This window comes from Lepidochelys kempii, chromosome 5, assembly GCF_965140285.1.
Source record: "Lepidochelys kempii isolate rLepKem1 chromosome 5, rLepKem1.hap1, whole genome shotgun sequence".
Lineage (NCBI taxonomy): Eukaryota > Metazoa > Chordata > Testudines > Cheloniidae > Lepidochelys > Lepidochelys kempii.
This window is the reverse complement of record NC_136384.1, coordinates 41,511,735-41,531,915: the sequence shown is the minus strand read 5'-3', so window position 1 is coordinate 41,531,915 and position 20,181 is coordinate 41,511,735. Positions and strand designations below refer to the sequence as shown.

At 43.0% G+C, this 20,181-nt stretch overlaps 1 protein-coding gene across 4 annotated transcripts in view; it reads right to left on the bottom strand.

The window, feature by feature from the left end:
• The window catches only part of CWC27 (CWC27 spliceosome associated cyclophilin), a 229,332-nt gene that overhangs the window by 170,559 nt on the left and 38,592 nt on the right, over nucleotides 1-20,181 (bottom strand). For all 4 annotated transcript variants that reach the window (XM_073344054.2, XM_073344053.2, XM_073344051.2 and 1 more), the window contains 2 exons: nucleotides 18,474-18,507; nucleotides 12,864-13,036 (listed from right to left, as the gene is read on the bottom strand). In XM_073344054.2, the coding sequence (XP_073200155.2) occupies nucleotides 12,864-13,036; nucleotides 18,474-18,507 (207 nt within the window). The remainder of the gene's footprint in view (nucleotides 1-12,863; nucleotides 13,037-18,473; nucleotides 18,508-20,181) is intronic.

The following is a 20,181-nucleotide window of genomic DNA, read 5'->3' as shown; positions in this document are numbered from 1 at the left end:
TAGACTGTAGCTAGTGTGCCATACTCTTCACGCATTCAACTCCTGGATAAAGAAATGCTTCCTCTCACAGTCTGCAAATGGCATTTGCTCTTATTCTGGAATAGGAGTGTCTTACTTGCTCTTCTCTTGTACATAGACATCAGAGCTTTATGCTCCGGTTCCGTAACAGTAGAATAGCCTATATATCAAGGGAGGCTAGCCTCGGCATTGTAAAATGCCTTCTAGATGACAGGTTGGACATTCTTCCATTGCATAAGTTATTGTCTGCAATGCTGCCCCACAGTCACAGTATAGCGAGGAAACCAGGCCAAGCTGGTGCCCAGCTGGGAAAACTGTGGATGAACCAGAGAGTAGTCTGTGAAGCCTGGTCCAGAATCTACAATCAAGTGGATAAGGAGACATGTGCAGCAATAGACTCCTAAATTTACTTAGTGTATTAGACTCTTTTCCCCCGATGCTTCCACTCTATATGGACATAGTTTTCAGCTCCCTGGTGGCACTGATCATCCATGCATGATAAAGGGCCAGTGGCACTCTTGTCCAAGAGTCTGTGAGCTGCTGTAGCAAAGGGATGTCAAAAGATCAGCCATGGTGTCACACTCCAGTCTGCAGAAGTGGAATTCCTCCTCTGAATACAGGTAGATCTCCGACTTGCATTTTGTGTTGTTTCCTGCCTGAGAATGTGGCATAAGTCACCCCACAGGCCAAATCACACTTGGAGTTGCAGCTAGCAAGGGATGTTAGGAGTAACAAGAAGGGTTTCTTCAGGTATGTTAGCAACAAGAAGAAAGTCAAGGAAAGTGTGGGCCCCTTACTGAATGAGGGAGGCAACCTAGTGACAGAGGATGTGGAAAAAGCGAATGTATTCAATGCTTTTTTTGCCTCTGTCTTCACGAACAGGGTCAGCTCCCAGACTGCTGCACTGGGCAGCACAGTATGGGGAGGAGGTGACCAGCCCTCTGTGGAGAAAGAAGTGGTTCAGCACTATTTAGAAAAGCTGGAGGAGCAAAAGTCCATGGAATCAGATGCGCTGCATCTGAGGGTGCTAAAGGAGTTGGCAGATGTGATTGCAGAGCCATTGGCCATTATCTTTCAAAACTCATGGCGATCGGGGGAGGTCCTGGATGACTGGAAAAAGGCTAATGTAGTGCCCATCTTTAAAAAAGGGAAGGAGGAGGATCCTGGGAACTACAGGCCAGTCAGCCTCACCTCAGTCCCTGGAAAAATCATGGAGCAGGTCCTCAAAGAATCAATTTTGAAGCACTTTGAGGAGAGGAAAGTGATCAGGAACAGTCAGCATGGATTCACCAAGGGCAAGTCATGCCTGACTAATCTAATTGCCTTCTATGACGAGATAACTGGCTCTGTGGATGAGTGGAAAGCAGTGGATGTCAATTCTTATTGACTTTAGCAAAGCTTTTGATACAGTCTCCCACAGTATTCTTGCCAGCAAGTTAAAGAAGTATGGGCTGGATGAATGGACTATAAGGTAGATAGAAAGCTGGCTAGATCATCGGGCTCAACGGCTAGTGATCAATGGCTCCATGCCTAGTTGGCAGCCGATATCAAGCAGACTGCCCCAAGGGTCGGTTCTGGGGCTGGTTTTGTTCAATATCTTCATTAATGATTTGGAGGATGGCATAGATTGCACCCTCAGAAAGTTCGCAGATGACATTAAACTGGGAAGAGTGGTAGATGCGCTGGAAGGTAGAGATAGGATACAGAGGGACCTAGACAAATTAGAGGATTGGACCAAAAGAAATCGGATGAGGTTCAACAAGCACAAGTGCAGAGTCCTGCACTTAGGACGGAAGAATCCCATGCACCGCTACAGACTAGGGACCGAGCGGCTAGGCAGCAGTTCTGCAGAAAAGGACCTAGGGGTTACAGTTGACAAGAAGCTGGATGAGAGTCAACAGTGTGCCCTTGTTGCCAAGAAGGCTAATGGCATTTTGGGCTGTATAAGTAGGAGCATTGCCAGCAGATCGAGGGACGTGGTCATTCCCCTGTGTGACTAAGCGGGGGATTTTCTTGTTTTTTTCCAATGGTTTGCATGCAGAGGGGGTGGGACTCAGTTTCCCTGGATGTTACTGGTCTAATGAGGTGATGGGAGAGAGAGTTTGTTGTTACAGAGGACCGGCGAGGGAATTTGGGACCCCAGCCAATGGCCTGGAGAATGGAGACCCCTACGACTGGGAACCTGGGGATCCGGAGGCCCAGCTCAGGAGTCACAGCCAGTTCTGGCCAGTGGGAGGACAATGGGCTGTGAAGAGAGGTCCCTGGTGACCTAACCAGCCAGTTCCAGCCAGAGGGGGCCAGAGGACAGAAGAGGGGAGAGGAGGCCCAGGCAACCCGGTTTACCTGGAGAGAAGACAATGGACAGAGGCGGGGCTTGGGACCAGTAATATCATATGCCCAGCTGGGAAGCAGGGGGGCTCTGGGCTGGAGAGAGAGAGCAGGCAGAGCCCACCTGGACACAGACAAAGTTGAGGGGAGATATGATTGCTCTCTATAAATATATCAGAGGGATAAATACCAGAGAGGGAGAGGAATTATTTAAACTCAGTACCAATGTGGACACAAGAACAAATGGATATAAACTGGCCACTAGGAAATTTAGATTAGAAATTAGACGAAGGTTTCTAACCATCAGAGGAGTGAAGTTTTGGAATAGCCTTCCGAGGGAAGTAGTGGGGGCAAAAGATCTATCTTGCTTTAAGATTAAACTCGATAAGTTTATGGAGGAGATGGTATGATGGGATAACATGGTTTTGGTAATTAAATATTCATGGTAAATAGGCCCAATGGCCTGTGATGGGTTTTTAGATGGGGTAAGATCCAAGTTACCCGGGAAAGAATTTTCTGTAGTATCTGGCTGATGAATCTTGCCCATATGCTCAGGGTTTAGCTGATCGCCATATTTGGGGTCGGGAAGGAATTTTCCTCCAGGGCAGATTGGAAGGCCCTGGAGGTTTTTCGCCTTCCTCTGTAGCATGGGGCACGGGTCACTTGCTGGAGGATTCTCTGCTCCTTGAGGTCTTCAAACTACAATTTGAGGACTTCAATAGCACAGATATAGGTGTGAGGTCTTTTTTAGGAGTGGTGGGTGAAATTCTGTGGCCTGCATTGTGCAGGAGGTCAGACTAGATGATCATAATGGTCCCTTCTGACCTAAATATCTATGAATCTATGAATCTATGGACACAGGGGAGACTTGGATGTGCTGTGCTGAGGGAGGCCAGGCCTGACGGTCCTGAGAGTTTCCTATGCTGTGTTCAAATGCTCAATAAACCTGTTTTACGCTGGCTGAGTGTCACTCCAGTCTAGATAACAGGGTTGCATTATTCCCTTTGGGAGTGCAGCCCCTGGGGGTCCAGAACGAGTGGACTCCCTGAGGGGGCCCACGGCGAGAAACAGGTATACTAAGGCTCAGAAAGGTGCGGCTCCAGGAGGTGGAGGGGCTTAACCCCCGAGAGAGAGTAGACCCCCAAGAAGGGTTGTCTCACTGAAGGGGGGTTTCCCCCACGGACCACACTGGGCCAGGAGTGGGCACGACCTGGGAGTCCATGACACCCTCTATTCGGCATTGGTGAGGCCTCATCGGGAGAACTGTGTCCAGTTTTGGGCCCCACACTACAAGAAGGATGTGGAAAAATTGGAACAAGTCCAGCGAAGGGCAACACAAATGATTAGGAGGCTGGAGCACATGACTTATGAGGAGAGGCTGAGGGAACTGGGATTGTTTAGTCTGCAGAAGAGAAGAATGAGGGGGGATTTGATAGCTGCTTTCAACTACCTGAGAGGTGGTTCCAGAGAGGATGGTTTTAGACTATTCTCAGTGGTAGAAGAGGACAGGACAAAGAGTAATGGTCTCAAGTGGCAGTGGGGGAGGTTTAGGTTAGGTATTAGGAAAAAATTTTTCACTAAGAGGGTGATGAAACACTGGAATGAGTTACCTTGGGTGGTGGTAGAATCTCCTTCCTTGGAGGTTTTTAAGCTCAGGCTTGACAAAGTCCTGGCTGGGATGATTTAGCTGGGGATTGGTCCTTGTAGCAAGGTGGTCACCCGCTCTTGCCCTGAAGGGCTGAAAAGCCAGCACTTGGAGAGGGCTGGGGGCTAGAAGCTGAGCTGATTGGGAAAGTAGCCGCAGCTGGGCCAGGCTCCAATCAGGGCCCAGCTGACCCTTAAAAAGGCTGGGAGCCAGATGCTCAGGCAGAGTCTCTCTGGTTAGACAGGGACAGGGAAGTGGAGGCTGAGGCCTGGCTGCAGGGGAACTCACCTGGGGGACCTAGAGTGAAGCAGGGCTGGGGAAAGGCCTCAGGACCTGGGAAGCCCTAGGTCAGCAACTCCCCAGGCTGCAGGGCCTGGTCCCACGCCCATATAGGTATTAGGGTTGCAGAGGGAAAGCCTGAGGGTGGGTAAAGGCAGCCCGTCCACACCCCTTGTTGCCTGTGATCATTAGCTTATACACTGCAGTCCGCCCCAGGGTGCAAGGCTAGATGGTGACTGGCAGTAGCCAAGACTGAGGTGATGTGGGGATACTGGGTGAGGGTTCCCTGGGGTGGGGGAGACCCAGGGAGTGGGGGTACTGCCAGGGGGCAGCACACAAGGCATAGGCACTGGGTCCTGGGAGGGACCGGGGCCAGTGGTAAGGCGGATCACCGGCCTGCAGAGGGTGCTCTGGGTTGGAAATCAAGCTAATTCCCAAGGACGACCAGCAGAAGGCACCGCCGGGTGAGTCCGAACACTCACAGTCCTGCTTTGAGCAGAGGGTTGCACCCTCAGGATATTCTGCCCCACAGGATCACATGGGGAACTCATGTTCAGCTTATTATCCATCTGAATCCCCAAATCACTTTCAGAATCATTGCTTCCCTGGGTAGAGTTCTCCTTCCTGTAAGTATGGCCTACATTTTGTTCCTAAATATATATGTTTACATTTAGCCCTATTAAAACCCTTTTTGTTTGCTTGCACTCCCATTTACCAATGGATCCAAGTTCCTCTGAATCGTTGACCTGTACTCTTCATTACTTACCACTCCCTCAATTTATGTTTTTATCCACATCATTGATAAAAATCTTAAATATGTAGGACCAAGAACCTCTGAATCTTTGAGGGTATACCCATAACAAGTTTTTGCATTTTTAGGAGGAAAGGATTAAATAAATGTGTCTTTATTTAAACCTGTTTGCAAGGACTACATTAGAGGTTAGAGAGATTCCAGCTACAACTAGGAATCATTAATTTCACTGTACTCCCTATGTTTGTATAACAGAATTTGTGAAATTCATTCACATACTGTTGGGAACTTTTCCCATTTCTATTGCTGTGTGATATACAAAATTGCACAGGATGAATGATTATGCAGAACATTCAGTTTATGAGAAGATGTACAATCATTTTAATGAGATACACAACCAAGACATTTTTCTTTGTGTTCTTTCACTATTAGCTGTATATTTTACCAGCATTTTTTAAAGAATTCACAATTTCAATGTATGAAGTTAAGGTTTTCTGTATTACACCTAACATTTTTCTCCAATATGTTTAAGGAAAATGCACATTTACACGTCTGAACAAGTGTATTAATTAGAACTGAGTTTGTATAATTGAAGTTACTTCCAAAAATGAATCAGTGTTGCATCACTTCTTTTACATTTTGAATCAGTAATTAGAGCCTCTGGCTCAGAATAATTTCTCAGTCACTTTCCTATTCAATATTATTTAGGAGACAATCATATGTAATATACTTAAATTTCTTTAAGGCATTTGACTTGGTACCCCACAACATTTTGATTAAAAAATAGTTTTTAATGTGGGTCATGTTAATTGTATATTCTAAGTGATAAGGTCTCAATTATAACAGGGAATCACTTCTAAGTAAGTGTGTTTTAGGAATAAAAATGACCTAATGTTGTATTTATAGATATTGATAAAACCTTAGGAAGAGTAAACTGGGTCTTTAATTAAAGGATTTAAAATAATTCAATTCAAAAAGATCCTCCATGAAATTCACTTCGGCTACCTTACATTGCAGTATTAAAGGATCGTCCCACAAGGGGGCTTCAAGAGAAGTACAGGTACAGAGAGAGGTTACTAGGATGATCCGAGGAATGGAAAACCTGTCTTATGAAAGGAGACTCAGGGAGCTTGGCTTGTTTAGCCTAACTAAAAGAAGGTTGAGGGGTGATATGATTGCTCTCTATAAACATATCAGAGGGATAAATACCAGAGAGGGAGAGGAATTATTTAAGCTCAGTACCAATGTGGACACAAGAACAAATGGATATAAACTGGTCATTGGGAAGTTTAGACTTGAAATTAGACGAAGGTTTCTAACCATCAGAGGAGTGAAGTTTTGGAATAGCCTTCCAAGGGAAGCAGTGGGGGCAAAAGATCTATCTGGCTTTAAGATTAAGTTTATGGAGGAGATAATACGATGGGGTAACATGGTTTTGGTAATTAAATATTCATGGTAAATAGGCCCAATGGCCTGTGATGGGATATTAGATGGGGTGGGATCTGAGTTACCCAGGAAAGAATTTTCTGTAGTATCTCGCTGGTGAATCTTGCCCATATGCTCAGGGTTTAGCTGATCACCATATTTGGGGTCGGGAAGGAATTTTCCTCCAGGGCAGATTGGAAGAGGCCCTGGAGGTTTTTCACCTTCCTCTGTAGCATGGGGCCCGAGTCACTTGCTGGAGGATTCTCTGCTCCTTGAAGCCTTTAAACCACGATTTGAGGACTTCAATAGCTCAGACATAGGTGAGAAGTTTTTCGCAGGAGTGGGTGGGTGAAATTCTGTGGCCTGCGTTGTGCAGGTGGTCAGACTAGATGATCATAATGGTCCCTTCTGACCTTAGTATCTATGAATCTAAGAGATCTTTCTGGCATGCCCAGTGTGTTTAAGATTTATCCAAATTCTTAGAAAGTATTATGGTGTCTTAAATGTATACACTTATTAAAAAAATATTACTTTATTCTACCAAAGCTTTTAGATAGCTTATCTTGTAGATTCTAAAATAGTCCTAGCCTAGAGCAGGGCTTGTGTGCTATTAATATTACCCTAGCACGCAGGAGCCCTAGTCATAGACCAGGATCCCCATTGTACTAGGAGCTGTACAAACACAACAAAAAGATGGTTCCTGCCTGAAAGAGCTTACAATCGAAGTATAAGACAAGAGAATGGATGGGTACAGACAGAGATGGGAGAGTACAAGAAACAATGAGATGGCTACAAAGGTCTATTATTAAAATACCATCTTGTAGACCTAAAGATACTGGCCCTGTTATAAGCCAAACAAAAGAAAATAGACATTTAATTTTTTTAACATGCAGCTAAAATGATTACAGGAGATGACTAAGAACAGAAATAGGAAACATCCATCCCACCACTAGTTTTCAGATCTATGTGGTTAATTCCAAAAACATGAGACCTTCCATTTGATTTTCAGATGTCATTATTCAGTAATCTCAAACATTTTTTCCCATTCCTTTACTGTCCAGTCACTTTCGACAGCTATTTCATAGATGCTGTGCAGCATAATATTGCCTTACTAAGGATGTTAAGCTCTTAGTTGACAGTAAAATTGATGATATACATTGTGGCAGTACCTTTCAGCCTATAGAACCGCAAAATGCTATGCAATTTTATCAAGAAATTTGGAAACTATACAGAGAAATCATTTCAGCTGCCACAGAAATGCAGCCATCTTTCAGGTGAAACAAACATGCAACGCCTATTTAGCAATTACAAAATTTTAGAATGTGAATTAAAGCATTTGGCTCAGGATATGGAACTTACACACTTCTACCCATTTAAAAAACACCATGAGATCTTTAATGACCAGAGCTGGAATAGAGAAAAAATTCTATTTAATATATCTTCAGTCATATGAAGATCTTCAGATTTCCTTCTAGAAATTTCATATACATGAGTGGACTATTCCTACAATTTTGGGACTTTAAAACTATTTTACCCATGGCCACATCATCTGTTCCTATAGGTAACCAATGCATCTCTGTATTACTTTGCTTATTTTTGTACTGTGGCTGCATGCTGTATGCCATGTAAATAAAAAGCATGAAAAATAAATGAAACTACTCTATTTATAAATGTGTAGTACCCGAGCTCCACCTACAGGATGAAAACAAACTTACATAAAGAAATTATTTTAATCATTCACTAGTCTAAAGAACCATTAGACCAGATGGGGATCTCTCTATAAAACCTCCAACTGATCCTCTCAAGCCTTTAACAAGCAGAGGCCTGACATTTTTAAGGCCAACTTGATGGAATTCTAAAATTGAATTTGATTCCTGATGCACAAGTCTGACATTTTCTATTATCTGGAAGTATGCTTTTGATGTAACCAGCTGTTCTGAACTTAGGAGCTTAGATATGACAGTCTGAAAGACTGAGACTTTGGCATTTCCCTTTCATACACCAAATATATAGACAACTTGACAGAATCCCCTCATGCTTCAACACTAATGTTGAATTGGATGGTCTTCTAAGTCAGAAGATTCATATACCAAAGGTCTGACACATACTGAAGCAACCAAAATTTGCTTCACCATTCTGAGTATAATTGTATTTACAGGGAGTGGTGCCTTGGATGTTGGTGCCATGAATTTCAGAAAGTGTCTATTGTTTCCACATTGTTTTCTCTATTCCACTTTCTGACTTGTCAAATGGATTTTTTATTAAAAGAAACAAGAAGACAGACCCAACTGACTAGATCTGCTGAAAAGGTTACCCTACTTAGAAGCCATTATTCTGAATAAATTAATTTAAAAGCTCAAAGACTCTGTTTGCATATTTAAATTTCTGATGAGATGAATAACTGTGATAGAGACTAGATGTTCCTTGGCCCACTAAAATGCTACTAGAACCTCCCACTGAAGTCATGTACTGCTGATTCCACGCCCTGTTTGCTGACAGACAACTCCGGCAGCACTGCCTACTCTAAACAACTGAAGCTTGGACTAGACTAGGTAGAGAAATCTCATGAGACTGTCATATCACTTATTTCCTATACATTCACATGAAGAAGTCATTCTTCAAGACAGAATCATCAACCATGATAATGGGCTCACCATATCATCACAATGGGACCTAAGGTTAATACAAGTGAATTTGGATCAAACAGTGGCATGCATTTAATTTCCATGTCCGAGAATGTCAGATTCCTATCAGCTGGAAAATAACAGATTTCAGAATTTAATGCTACTGGTACAGTAAACAAGACAGTAATGACAACTGTACACACATACCCATGGCCACTAATGCTTAAAACTGATAGAATCACGCGCAGTATGTAAAGCACCTCTCCGGGGCCAAACATAGGACACAAAGATTCTTCCCAAGTGTCCTTATATCTATTCCAAAGACCTTCTTTGTTTGCCATCCCTATACCTGAAGAGATGCTGTTTCCGAAAAATGAAAAGACACTCCCTCTGATGTTCCCAGTTCTGGGATGGCTATTTAATGTGGAACAGATAATAAGGCTGGAGAGCTTAATAATGAATCAGCTAGGTGTGTCAATTTGACAAATTTTCCTGAAAGAAAGAGAATTCAGCACTTCTGCTTTAAAAGCAACCTTCAGTAAGTTCTGAGTGTAAATCTTCAGACCTTGTTTATATGTCCTATAAGCCATGCATTTGAAAAGAAAGAGAGAAGGGCCCACTTTTAGTGAAGTAAGAAAATTTACACCAGTCTCACTGGGTAGTCTTTTGATGCAGGACAATTTTACAGAAAATGTGCAGCAAATTAACATAAAATGAATATATAAAATAAATCTATAGCTTAAATGAACTTTTGAGAGTTAAACCATGATATCTTCATAGGTTTTGTGGGTTTTTTCCCCAACTAATGGGAGGCTGACTTTCTCTGATGTGGATATTAAAAAAAAATGCTAAATTGGGTTGTTCTAGTTCAAAAAGAATGCAAATTTTTTATTTAAGTAAATCAATTACACATTGACTGTCACTGAACAAAAAAACCCAATGAATAATTGTAATTCTACCATGTGTTTTAAAAAAATTGTTTTTGCTATTTCATGGAACATAACCTACTATGAAAAACACTTCATAAATATTTAAGAAAAAATAGGAAAAAACATTTTGAACTGTTTTGTCAATTTAGAATGTTTTAAATTCATTTTAATGTCCAAATGTATAATGAATCTTTATTTCCTGTTTTCCCTACCCTCTCCCAGGCTGCCACTGTCAGCTATACAACTTCCAGCTTCTATGAGGGAAAAAAAAGTCCTAGTGGCCCAAGAAATTCCATTAGAAGTGATGTGTCTATTGCGGGAAGGAATGACTTTTGAACGGCTGCTTTCTTGCTCTGGTAGTTCCCTTCTTCCTAAGGTGTTACATTTGAAAGTGATGTTGGCTGTCCACAGAGTAAGGTAAGTTACTTAAATAGCTATATTGGAAGCTCACTTCACCCACTGATGTAGCTAGTTCTACAAAAAATACTTTTAAAGTGGCTTCACAATCTTTGGAGCAATTGAGACAGGATGAGAATGAGAGTTAAAGGAGAACACCTTGTTCAAAGCTCCACAAGAACCATTGTTAAGAGTGGAAGCTGAACTGAAGGAGGAAAACCAACTATTGTCTGCACTCATCAACAATTTTCTGGTAGCAGGGCTGGGTAAGTTTTTACTTTAATTTCAAAACCTACATTAAGAGCACATAAAACAGTGAAATTTGAAGGAATTTAAAATTAAACTAAAAGACACTTTTTGGACAATTTTAATTTGTAGTCAACTTAATACACAAATAAGATAGTCCCATGATAGCTGATTAGTACTTGTGGAGAGAAAATTATTTGGTCAAGAACCTTTAGAGTACACATTTATTGACGTATTTTGAAACAATTCCTAATAAGTTTGATATTATCCACGCATAATATCATCTCCCTGTACATCTCAGGCACAGATGCTTAAAAACACACATACATGCACATGTATAACTTGTTCTGATAAATAACAACTGAGGGCTTTTCTTAACTACTGGGGTAAGTTGACCTAAGTTACGCTACTCCAGCTATCTGAATAACGTAGCTGGAGTCGGCATAGCTTAGGTCAACTTACCCCAGTGTCTTCACTGTGGTGCGTCGACAGGAGATGCTCTCCTCCGGTCGACTTATCTTACTCTTCTCGGGGAGCTGGAGTACTGGAGTCAACTAGAGAGTGCTCTGCCATCGATTTAGCAGGTCTTCTCTAGACCTGCTAAATCAACACATGCTGCATCGATTGCAGCAGGTTGATCTCCCCGGTAGTGAAGACAAGCCCTAAGGCTAAGATTTAGTCACAGGTGTTTTTAGTAAAAGTCATGTACAATAAACAGAAATTCAGGGACTCTGACTTGTCCATGACTTCTATTATAAATACCCCTGACTAAATCTTAGCTGATTTTAGGGCACTGCTGCTCTGGGGAGCTCCCAGGGGCCGCTGCTCTCGGGAGTTCTGGATGCCTCTGCTCTGTGGGGTCCCAGTGTCCAACAGCTAGCCTCTGCTCTGGCAGCAGGGGCTAACTGTTTCTGGTCACCCCCAGGGCCGCTGCTCCAGCCACCTCTAGGGCAGCCCTCAGGACTGCTGCTGCTCCAGTGGTCTCCATGGCCACTGCTTGGGCAGTCTCAGGGACAGCTGCTACTCGGGTGGTCCCCAGGGCCAGCTGCCTGGCGTTGTTTGAGCAGTGGCTAGTGCAGCTAGCCCCAGGGCGACTCCAGCAGCAGCTGGTACAGCTGGGGTCAGTCGCACTGGCTGCTGCAGAACTCTCAGAGGTCATGGAATCTGACTTCTGCATCCTCCGTGACAGATTTGGAGCCTTAATGATCTGGTTTACTGGAGATATGAATACTCTTCAGATATTTCTTTCTACTTGATAGGAACAGGATTCAACAGATGACTAACAGGCCTTTAATATTTAGCCCATATATTTCTCAATAGGGACCACTACAGCTTAACATTTCAGTTACAAGATAAACTTCCAGAGTTCATATTTAATAGTTTTTAGCTAGAAAACCTGTAAAATTTTGTCACATATGAAGTGGATTAATTATACACCTAGATTATCTTGCTACTTTTTACAACATGCTATTATCTCTGACTACATCACATTCTCAGCGGTTCTCAAACTTCATTGCACTGTGACCCCTTCTCACAACAAAAATTACTAGACGACCACAGCAGGGGGAACTGAAGCCTGAGCCCACTTAAGCCCCGCCGCCCGAGGTGAGGAGCCAAAGCCGAAGCCCAAGGGCTTCAGCCCCAGGTGGAGGGCCTGTAACCTGAGCCCTGCCGCCCAAGGCTGAAGCCTTCTGTCTTCGGCCCCGGATGGCGGGGATCTGGCTTCAACACTGGGTTCCAGCAACTCTAATGCCAGCCATGGAGACCACATTAAAACATGGTCACGACCCCTTTGGGGTTCTGACCCACAGTTTGAGAGAGGCTGAGCTGAATTCACTCTCTCTATGGTGAATCAAATAGTAAACTATTACATCAGAAAGACATCAGCAAAGTTACAAATCCCATGATTTAAACACAGCCATCTTATTTTTGTATGTGGGAACAACAAAAGCCCACACGAAATTAATACAAATTATATAATTACCCAAACACAATTCCTGCAGTAAATCAAACATTTAATTCAACTGCTGGATGAAAAATTAAGAAATGTGCTTATCACTGAAGTTAATCAATTAATTCTTAAGGGGAGGGAGAATCAAATTTTTAAACTACAGCAATTCAAATATATGTAACTTTCAGCATAGTAAAAAGCAATGCTAAAGATGAGCAGTTAAACATCTTATTGTAAATTTCAAATCAGGAAAAATTTGCATGTTGCTTACCTGCGGCTAGTTGTTTTCTTCTCTGTTTCTGGTTCTTCTTTAAACGGTAGCTTAACATTTTCATTTTTATCTTTTCTCAACTTCTTAGCTATGCGTTCTTTCACTTGATATTTCTCGTCACTATCCATTTCACCTTCTTCTTTATCGCTACTGTCGTCGTCATCCTCTTCATCCTAAGTTGATTTAAACAGACCGCTTTAATTTTAGCTCTGTTTTACTAGAGGATTTTTTAAGTTGGGAACAACTTCTCAGCAAGAGAGCGGATATGATTACATTTATAATTTATATGCCCATATATGCTAATATTTTGTAATTGCCTCAAAATATGAACTATGTAAACCAAGGAACATATCCTCTATCTTTCAGAGGTACCTTAGAAGATGAACCAGTAGTATCAACAAAGGACCTACATTTTTCAGAGCTACAGTCACAAATACAGGTATTTAAATATTAAATAACTCCACACTATTTAATATCCTAAATCATTTATTCTTAAACTGTGGTCTGTGGACCCCTTGGGATCTGTCTGAAACCAGGGTATCTTAACTGATTCCAGATTCTAAACTTTATTAAAAGACAAATATTTTCTTAATATTAATTTTCCATGTAAACAATTACTGTGTATTACATAACACAGGATTTTTATACAATCCTGAATGGAAGGGGAGGTGGTTCTATATATCCACAGTGCTTCTTTGCACAGTATGAAAACGCATATCTGTGATGCAAGTGTCACACTGGCATGTTGCAAATATAAACAATTACTTTTTATAAATATTATAAATTTCTATACATAAAAAGAGAGAGTACTTGTGGCACCTTAGACTAACAAATTTATTTGAGCATAAGCTTTTGTGAGCTACAGCTCACTTCATTGGATGCATGCAGTGGAAAATACAGTGGGGAGATTTTATGTACATAGAGAACATGAAACAATGGGTTACCATAGACACTGTAACAACAGTAAGCAGGTAAGGTGAGCTATTATCAGCAGGAGAGGAAAATAAAACCTTTTGTAGTGATGACGAAGGTGGGCCATTTCCAGCAGTTGACAAGAATGTCTGAGGAACAGTTGGTGGGGAGGGCAGAAATAAACATGGGGAAATAGTTTTACTTTGCGTAATGACCCATCCACTCCCACTCTCTATTCAAGCCTAAGTTAATTGTATCCAGTTTGCAAATTAATTCCAATTCAGCAGTCTCTCGTTGGAGTCTGTTTTTGAAGTGTTTTTTGTTGAAGTATTGCCACTTTTAGGACTGAAATCGAGTGACCAGAGAGATTGAAGTGTTCTCCGACTGCTTTTTGAATGTTATAATTCTTGATGTCTGATTTGTGTCCATTGATTCTTTTACGTAGAGACTGTCCAGTTTGGCCAATGTACATGGCAGAGGGGCATTGCTGGCACATATCACATTGGCAGATGTGCAGGTGAACGAGCCTCTGATAGTGTGGCTGATGTGATTAGGCCCTATGATGGTGTCCCCTGAATAGATATGTGGACACAGTTGGCAACAGGCTTTGTTGCAAGGATAGGTTCCTGGGTTAGTGGTTTTGTAGTGTAGTTGCCGGTGAGTATTTGCTTCAGGTTGGGGGGCTGTCTGTAAGCAAGGACTGGCCTGTCTCCCAAGATCTGTGAGAGTGATGGGTCGTCCTTCAGGACAGGTTGCAGATCCTTGATGATGCGCTGGAGAGGTTTTAGTTGGGGGCAGAAGGTGGTGGCTAGTGGCGTTCCGTTATTTCCTTTGTTGGGCCTGACCTGTAGTAGGCAGCTTCTGGATACTCTTCTGGCTCTCTCAATCTGTCTCTTCACTTCAGCAGGTGGGTACTGTAGTTGTAAGAATGCTTGATAAGAGATCTTACAGGTGTTTGTCTCTGCCTGAGGGGTTGGAGCAAATGCAGTTGTATCATAGAGCTTGACTGTAGACGATGGATCGTGTGGTGTGGTCAGGATAAAAGCTGGAGGCATGTAGGTAAGTAGAGCGGTCAGCAGGTTTCCCGTATAGGGTGGTGTTTATGTGACCATCGCTTATTAGCACCATAGTGTCCAGGAAGTGGATCTCTTGTGTGGACTGGTCCAGGCTGAGGTTGATGGTGGGATGGAAGTTGTTGATATCATGGTGGAATTCCTCAAGGGCTTCTTTTCCATGGGTCCAGATGATGAAGATGTCATCAGTTAGCACAAGTAGGGGCATTAGGGGATGAGAGCTGAGCAAGCATTGTTCTAAGCCCGCCATAAAAATGTTGGCGTACTGTGGGTCCATGCGGGTACCCATAGCAGTGCCACTGATTTGAAGGTATACATTGTCCCCAAATGTGAAATAGTTATGGGTGAGGACAAAGTCAAAGTTCAGTCACTAGGTTTGCCGTGACATTATCGGAGATACGGTTCCTGACGGCTTGTAGTCAGTCTTTGTGTGGAATATTGGTGTAGAGGGCTTCTACAACCATAGTGGCTAGGAAGGTGTTTTCAGGAAGATCACCAATGGATTGTAGTTTCCTCAGGATGTCAGTTTTGTCTCAAAGATAGCTAGGAGTGCTGGTAGCGTAGGGCCTGAGGAGGGAGTCTACATAGCCAGACAATCCTGCTATTAGGGTGCCAATGCCTGAGATGGGGCATCCAGGATTTCCAGGTTTATGGATCTTGGGTAGCAGAATACCCCTGCTCAGGGTTCTAGGGGTTTGTTATATATGTTAATGAAAATGATGTACCTGCTTCTCTGGAGATACCTCTAACAGGATTTTCACTTTGATGTCTCAACTTTCTATTTTAAGACCAGATTAAAAGATACTCCATGCAGGTCATGTGGCTGGTAGTTCCACCTATCATGAGCTGGCCAAAAATGAACGAGTATCTCTGTACCCTCTTCAGTTTCATGGAGGGCTTGACATTTTTCAAAGCTCCCATTAAAAAACGTGTGTCATGGGATATTGATCCTGACAAAAGCTCCTTTTGAACTACCTGATTCCTCTGAACTTAAGTTTCTTAAATTCAAGGTCATTTTCCTAGTGGCTGTGGCTTTGGTTTGAAGAGTGACTAAGCTACAGGCCCAAGTGACTGACCCATCTTATAATAAATTTACAAAAATATAGTGATGTTTCAAACTCATTTGAGATTCCTCCCCATAATTATGTTGGAAGTCCACCTTAATGGGCCTGCTATCCTGCCAACTTTCCCCACATACATGCATGCTCATCCCAGGAACACCTTCATAAGCATGTCATGTCATCATACGGTCGTGGGGGTTCTATTTGGAGTGCAGTAAAAGGCTTGGAAAGTGCTCCCAACTTTTTTCCTTTTGTTAACAATTTTCTGGGTATTGCGGTTATCACAAGGATCCAAGTGGATCTCCTTTTTTTTTTTTATATGACCTGGCTGGCCTGAAGCTGGAAAGCCATGTCAAGGCTGCTGTTATTGCCTATCTCAGAGGTATTTTTCTTTCAGATATCTGCAAAGCTGTGACAGGATCCTTTCTCCATACATTTATAAAGCATTATTGTTTGGATTTGGCCTCCAGAAGGGAATCACATTTTGGACTCAGTACTTGGATTTACCAAGAACAAATCAGCTTGATTTTCTTTGACAAGGTAACTGGTTTGGTCGATAGGAGGAAAGCAGTGGACATAATATACCATAATATACATGACATTCTGATAAGTAAGCTGGAGAAATGTGGGATCGCCAGAACTACTATTAAGTGGATACATAACTGGTTAAACTACTGCAAACAGAGTAACTATTAATGGAATGATGTCAGAATGGAGGAAGGTCTCAAGGGGGCTCCACAGGGATCTGTTCTGGGTCCAGTGTTGTTTAACATCTTTATTAATGACCTAGATGTAGGTAGAGCATACTGATCAAGTTTGGAGGATAGAGCTAAAATTCAGAGGGATCTTGAGAAATTGGAGAACTGGGGTACAGATAATAAAATGAAATTCAATGAAGACAAATGCAAGGTGCTACACTTAGGAAAGAAAACCCAAATGCACAAATACAGAATGGGGGGGAAACTGGCTTGGCAGCATCATTGCTGAGAAGGAGTTGTGGTGGATCACAGCCTCAACATGAGTCAGCAATGAGATGGTGTTGCCAAAAAAAAAGGCAAATGCAATTTTAGGTTGCATTAACAGTGGCATAGCATGCAAGTCACGGGAAGTGATAGTACTGCTCAACTCAGCACTGATTACGCCTCTGGAGTACTGTGTCCAGTTTTGGTCAGCAATGTATAGAAAGGACATAGAGAAACTGGAAGGGAGGCGGGGGGGCATAATACTGGTCTTCAAATATTTAAAAGGCTACCATAAAAAAAAAATGGATAAAAGTTGTTCTCTTGCCACAGAGGGCAGGACAAGAGGCAATGATTTCAAATTACAGCACAGCAGATTTAGATTAAATCACAGGGGAAAACTTCCCAACTGTAAGAACAGTAGGACAATGGAACAGACTGCCTCGGGAGGTTCTGGAAGCTTCTTCACTGGAGGTTTTCAAAAGGAGGCTGGATAGCCATCTGTATTGGATGGTTTAGACATAACAAATCCTGCCTCTTGGTTAGACTAGTTGACCCTTATGGTCCCTCCTAACCCTATGATTCTATTCTGGAACCTTTTCCAAAAGGAGTGGGGGAGTTCAGCCTCCCTTAAGAAGGTATGCTGTATGGATGGATGTTCCTTAAGTTGAAGCTGGTCAAATACTGTTTGTGCAAAGTTTTTCTACTTCCATCTGGTTCCTGCTCAAACTGAGAGCCAAGTCATGGCAAAAGAGTATGAGAGCCTAAGACCAGTCACTCATACCATGTGTAATTGTGTGGGCTGGAGCAGACTGTACAGAGCTACTATCTTCTGCTGCCCATGAAAGCTTCTCCAACCCATCTGCCAGCATTGTTATGTTGGGGCAATTATACTCTACCAGGCCTATACCTGGCACATGATTTTTTTCCCTGCCTGGAGTCTCAAAGTCACAATTTGCTCTAGGGACAGTGCAATAATATGCTGCCCCTGGCACAAAGACTCAGGCAAAGCCACACTTCAACCAAAAAGTTTTATTCTCCATAATAAAATGTAGGAAGGAGCTTTTTTGCAGTTAAAAAAACCTCCATGTTCCATTGTTGGCTCTGGACTGTATTATTTCTGTTCATTGCAGTTTGTTTACCTTAAGGATATTCCTCAAGTTTCTGGTTCTCAGAAGTGAGAATCCTAATAGATGAAGTGTAGTTGTAGCCATGATGGATGGTATTTTTAGTAAAGGAAAAGTTACTTGAAATTCTGTTTCTATAAATACATCTTTCCACTCAGATTCTCACACACCTCAGTGGCTGGAGATTTTTCATTTGTGGTATTTGTTCTATTACATAATTTTTTTTGAGGAATTTTTTTTCTTCTTGACTGATTTATAACTTTAGAGGAACGTTGTCTACCACTAAGTTGCTGTCAGAAATGTTCAGGCAGCAGTCTATGCAGAATGTGGGAGGTGGTGTGTGGCAGGTCAAGGTCACACTCTATCCTGCTGAATCTTTAGAGTATTACCTCACCCTTAAGAGCAATAATTCACATGAAATATAGAATGAGTATCTACAATGAGTCAAAACTTTGTTTGCGGAAGAAGTGCCACTCACCTTGTCTGAATCCCTCACTTCATTTGCTTTTTCACTAGGGGGGAAAAAAGAGAGACAATCCACATAAGATAGTAGCTCCTTCTCTAAAGCACTCTGAATCTGTTGATAAGAGTCATATTTAAAAACAGTACAGCAGTATCTTAATCATGAGTTCACTTAGGTTATATATTTAAAACTATACCAGAGTTCCCCCCCATCTAGCCACTTTTACCATGCTCATCACTATAATGTCAGTTGATTATATTTTCCCACCATTTGATTGTCACACCCACTAGCTAGAAGAGTTTGAAAAATGTGGGACAGACCAGTAAGAAAATACAATGCTACCATGTAAGGGGTAAATTCAGTTAGTGAGCACTGCGATAGGGTGCTGGGCAAAGGGTTGCTGATTCAGCCCTCTGTCACACCAGCTCCTCTTTAGGGGGATAAATTAGAGCTGGCTGGAGATAACCTAGCCCTAATTGGGGAAGCAGAGATAGCTGCTGCCTAATTAGCCTGGGGCTCTATAAAAGCCTCAGGGGAAGGAAGCCAGAGGAAGAGCAGAAAAAGAGGGAAAAGGCAGGGAGTGGAAACAGGGAGGTAGCTCTTCCCTCCCTCCTGCCTGCAGATGGTGAAGGGCTAACTGTATGTGGTGAAACTGTGGTGGGAACAAGCCTGTGAATAAATTGCACCAGTGGATACTAACCCTAGGGTCTCAGAGTGACTTTGTGGACTTAACAGAGGCAGGAGCCAAGGGAGAACTGCCACACTCTGCTACAGCACATTTCAAGACCTCCAAACCAAACAGCAATGTATGCATTTTCTGCGAATCTGGAGGACTTTGTGCTCTTCAACCAAGCAATTCTGGCCCAAGTGAAGAGCACAACAGGCAAGTGGAGGGAAGATGGTGTGGGTATAACCCAGGGGTAGGCAACCTATGGCACGCATGCCAAAGGTGGCATGCGAGTTGATTTTCAGTGGCACTCACACTGCCTGGGTCCTGGCCACCAGTCCCGGGGCTCTGCTGCTGACCTGGGGTACCGGCCGCTGGCCCGCTGTTGACCTGAGGTACCGGCCGCTGGCCCGCTGCCAGCTAGGGTTCCGTCCACCGGCCCCGCTCAGCCCACTGCTGACCCCGGGTCCTGGCCATCGGTCCCAGGGGCTCCGCTGCTGGCCTGAGGTACCGGCCACCGGCCCCCAGCCAGCCGGGGTTCTATCTGCCAGCCCTGCTCAGCCTGCTGACGATCCCAGGTGCAGACCACTTGGCCGGGGGGCTCTGCTGCTGTTCTGGGGTCCCATCTGGCCCACTGGTCCAGCCTGTGGCAGTGAGGGGTGCAGACAGGGGCAAGAGGGGGCACAGCTCAGCACTCCCACCTTAAAAATTGTTCCAGCACCACTATACTGGGATATTTAAGTCCTGATTTGCTGCTTACACCACTTTCATGTCACGTGGAACAGCGCACTGCATTTGATGTTGAGATTAGAATGTACATACAAGAACTGGAATCAGAATTTTCTGACAGATTTCAAGATTTCCAGCGATTTGGCCCAATGCTTTCTTTTCTAATTAAACCTGAAAAGTTCAACGAAAGCAACTTGGATTTGTCTGTATTTCGAAATGCAGCTCATTCAGTTAAAAAGCTCAGAATTGTGGGCATCAAACTTTGGAGATCTGCGGAGTACACTTAAAGCTACCAAGAGAGATGATGGGGCCTCTGTTCTGACCTGC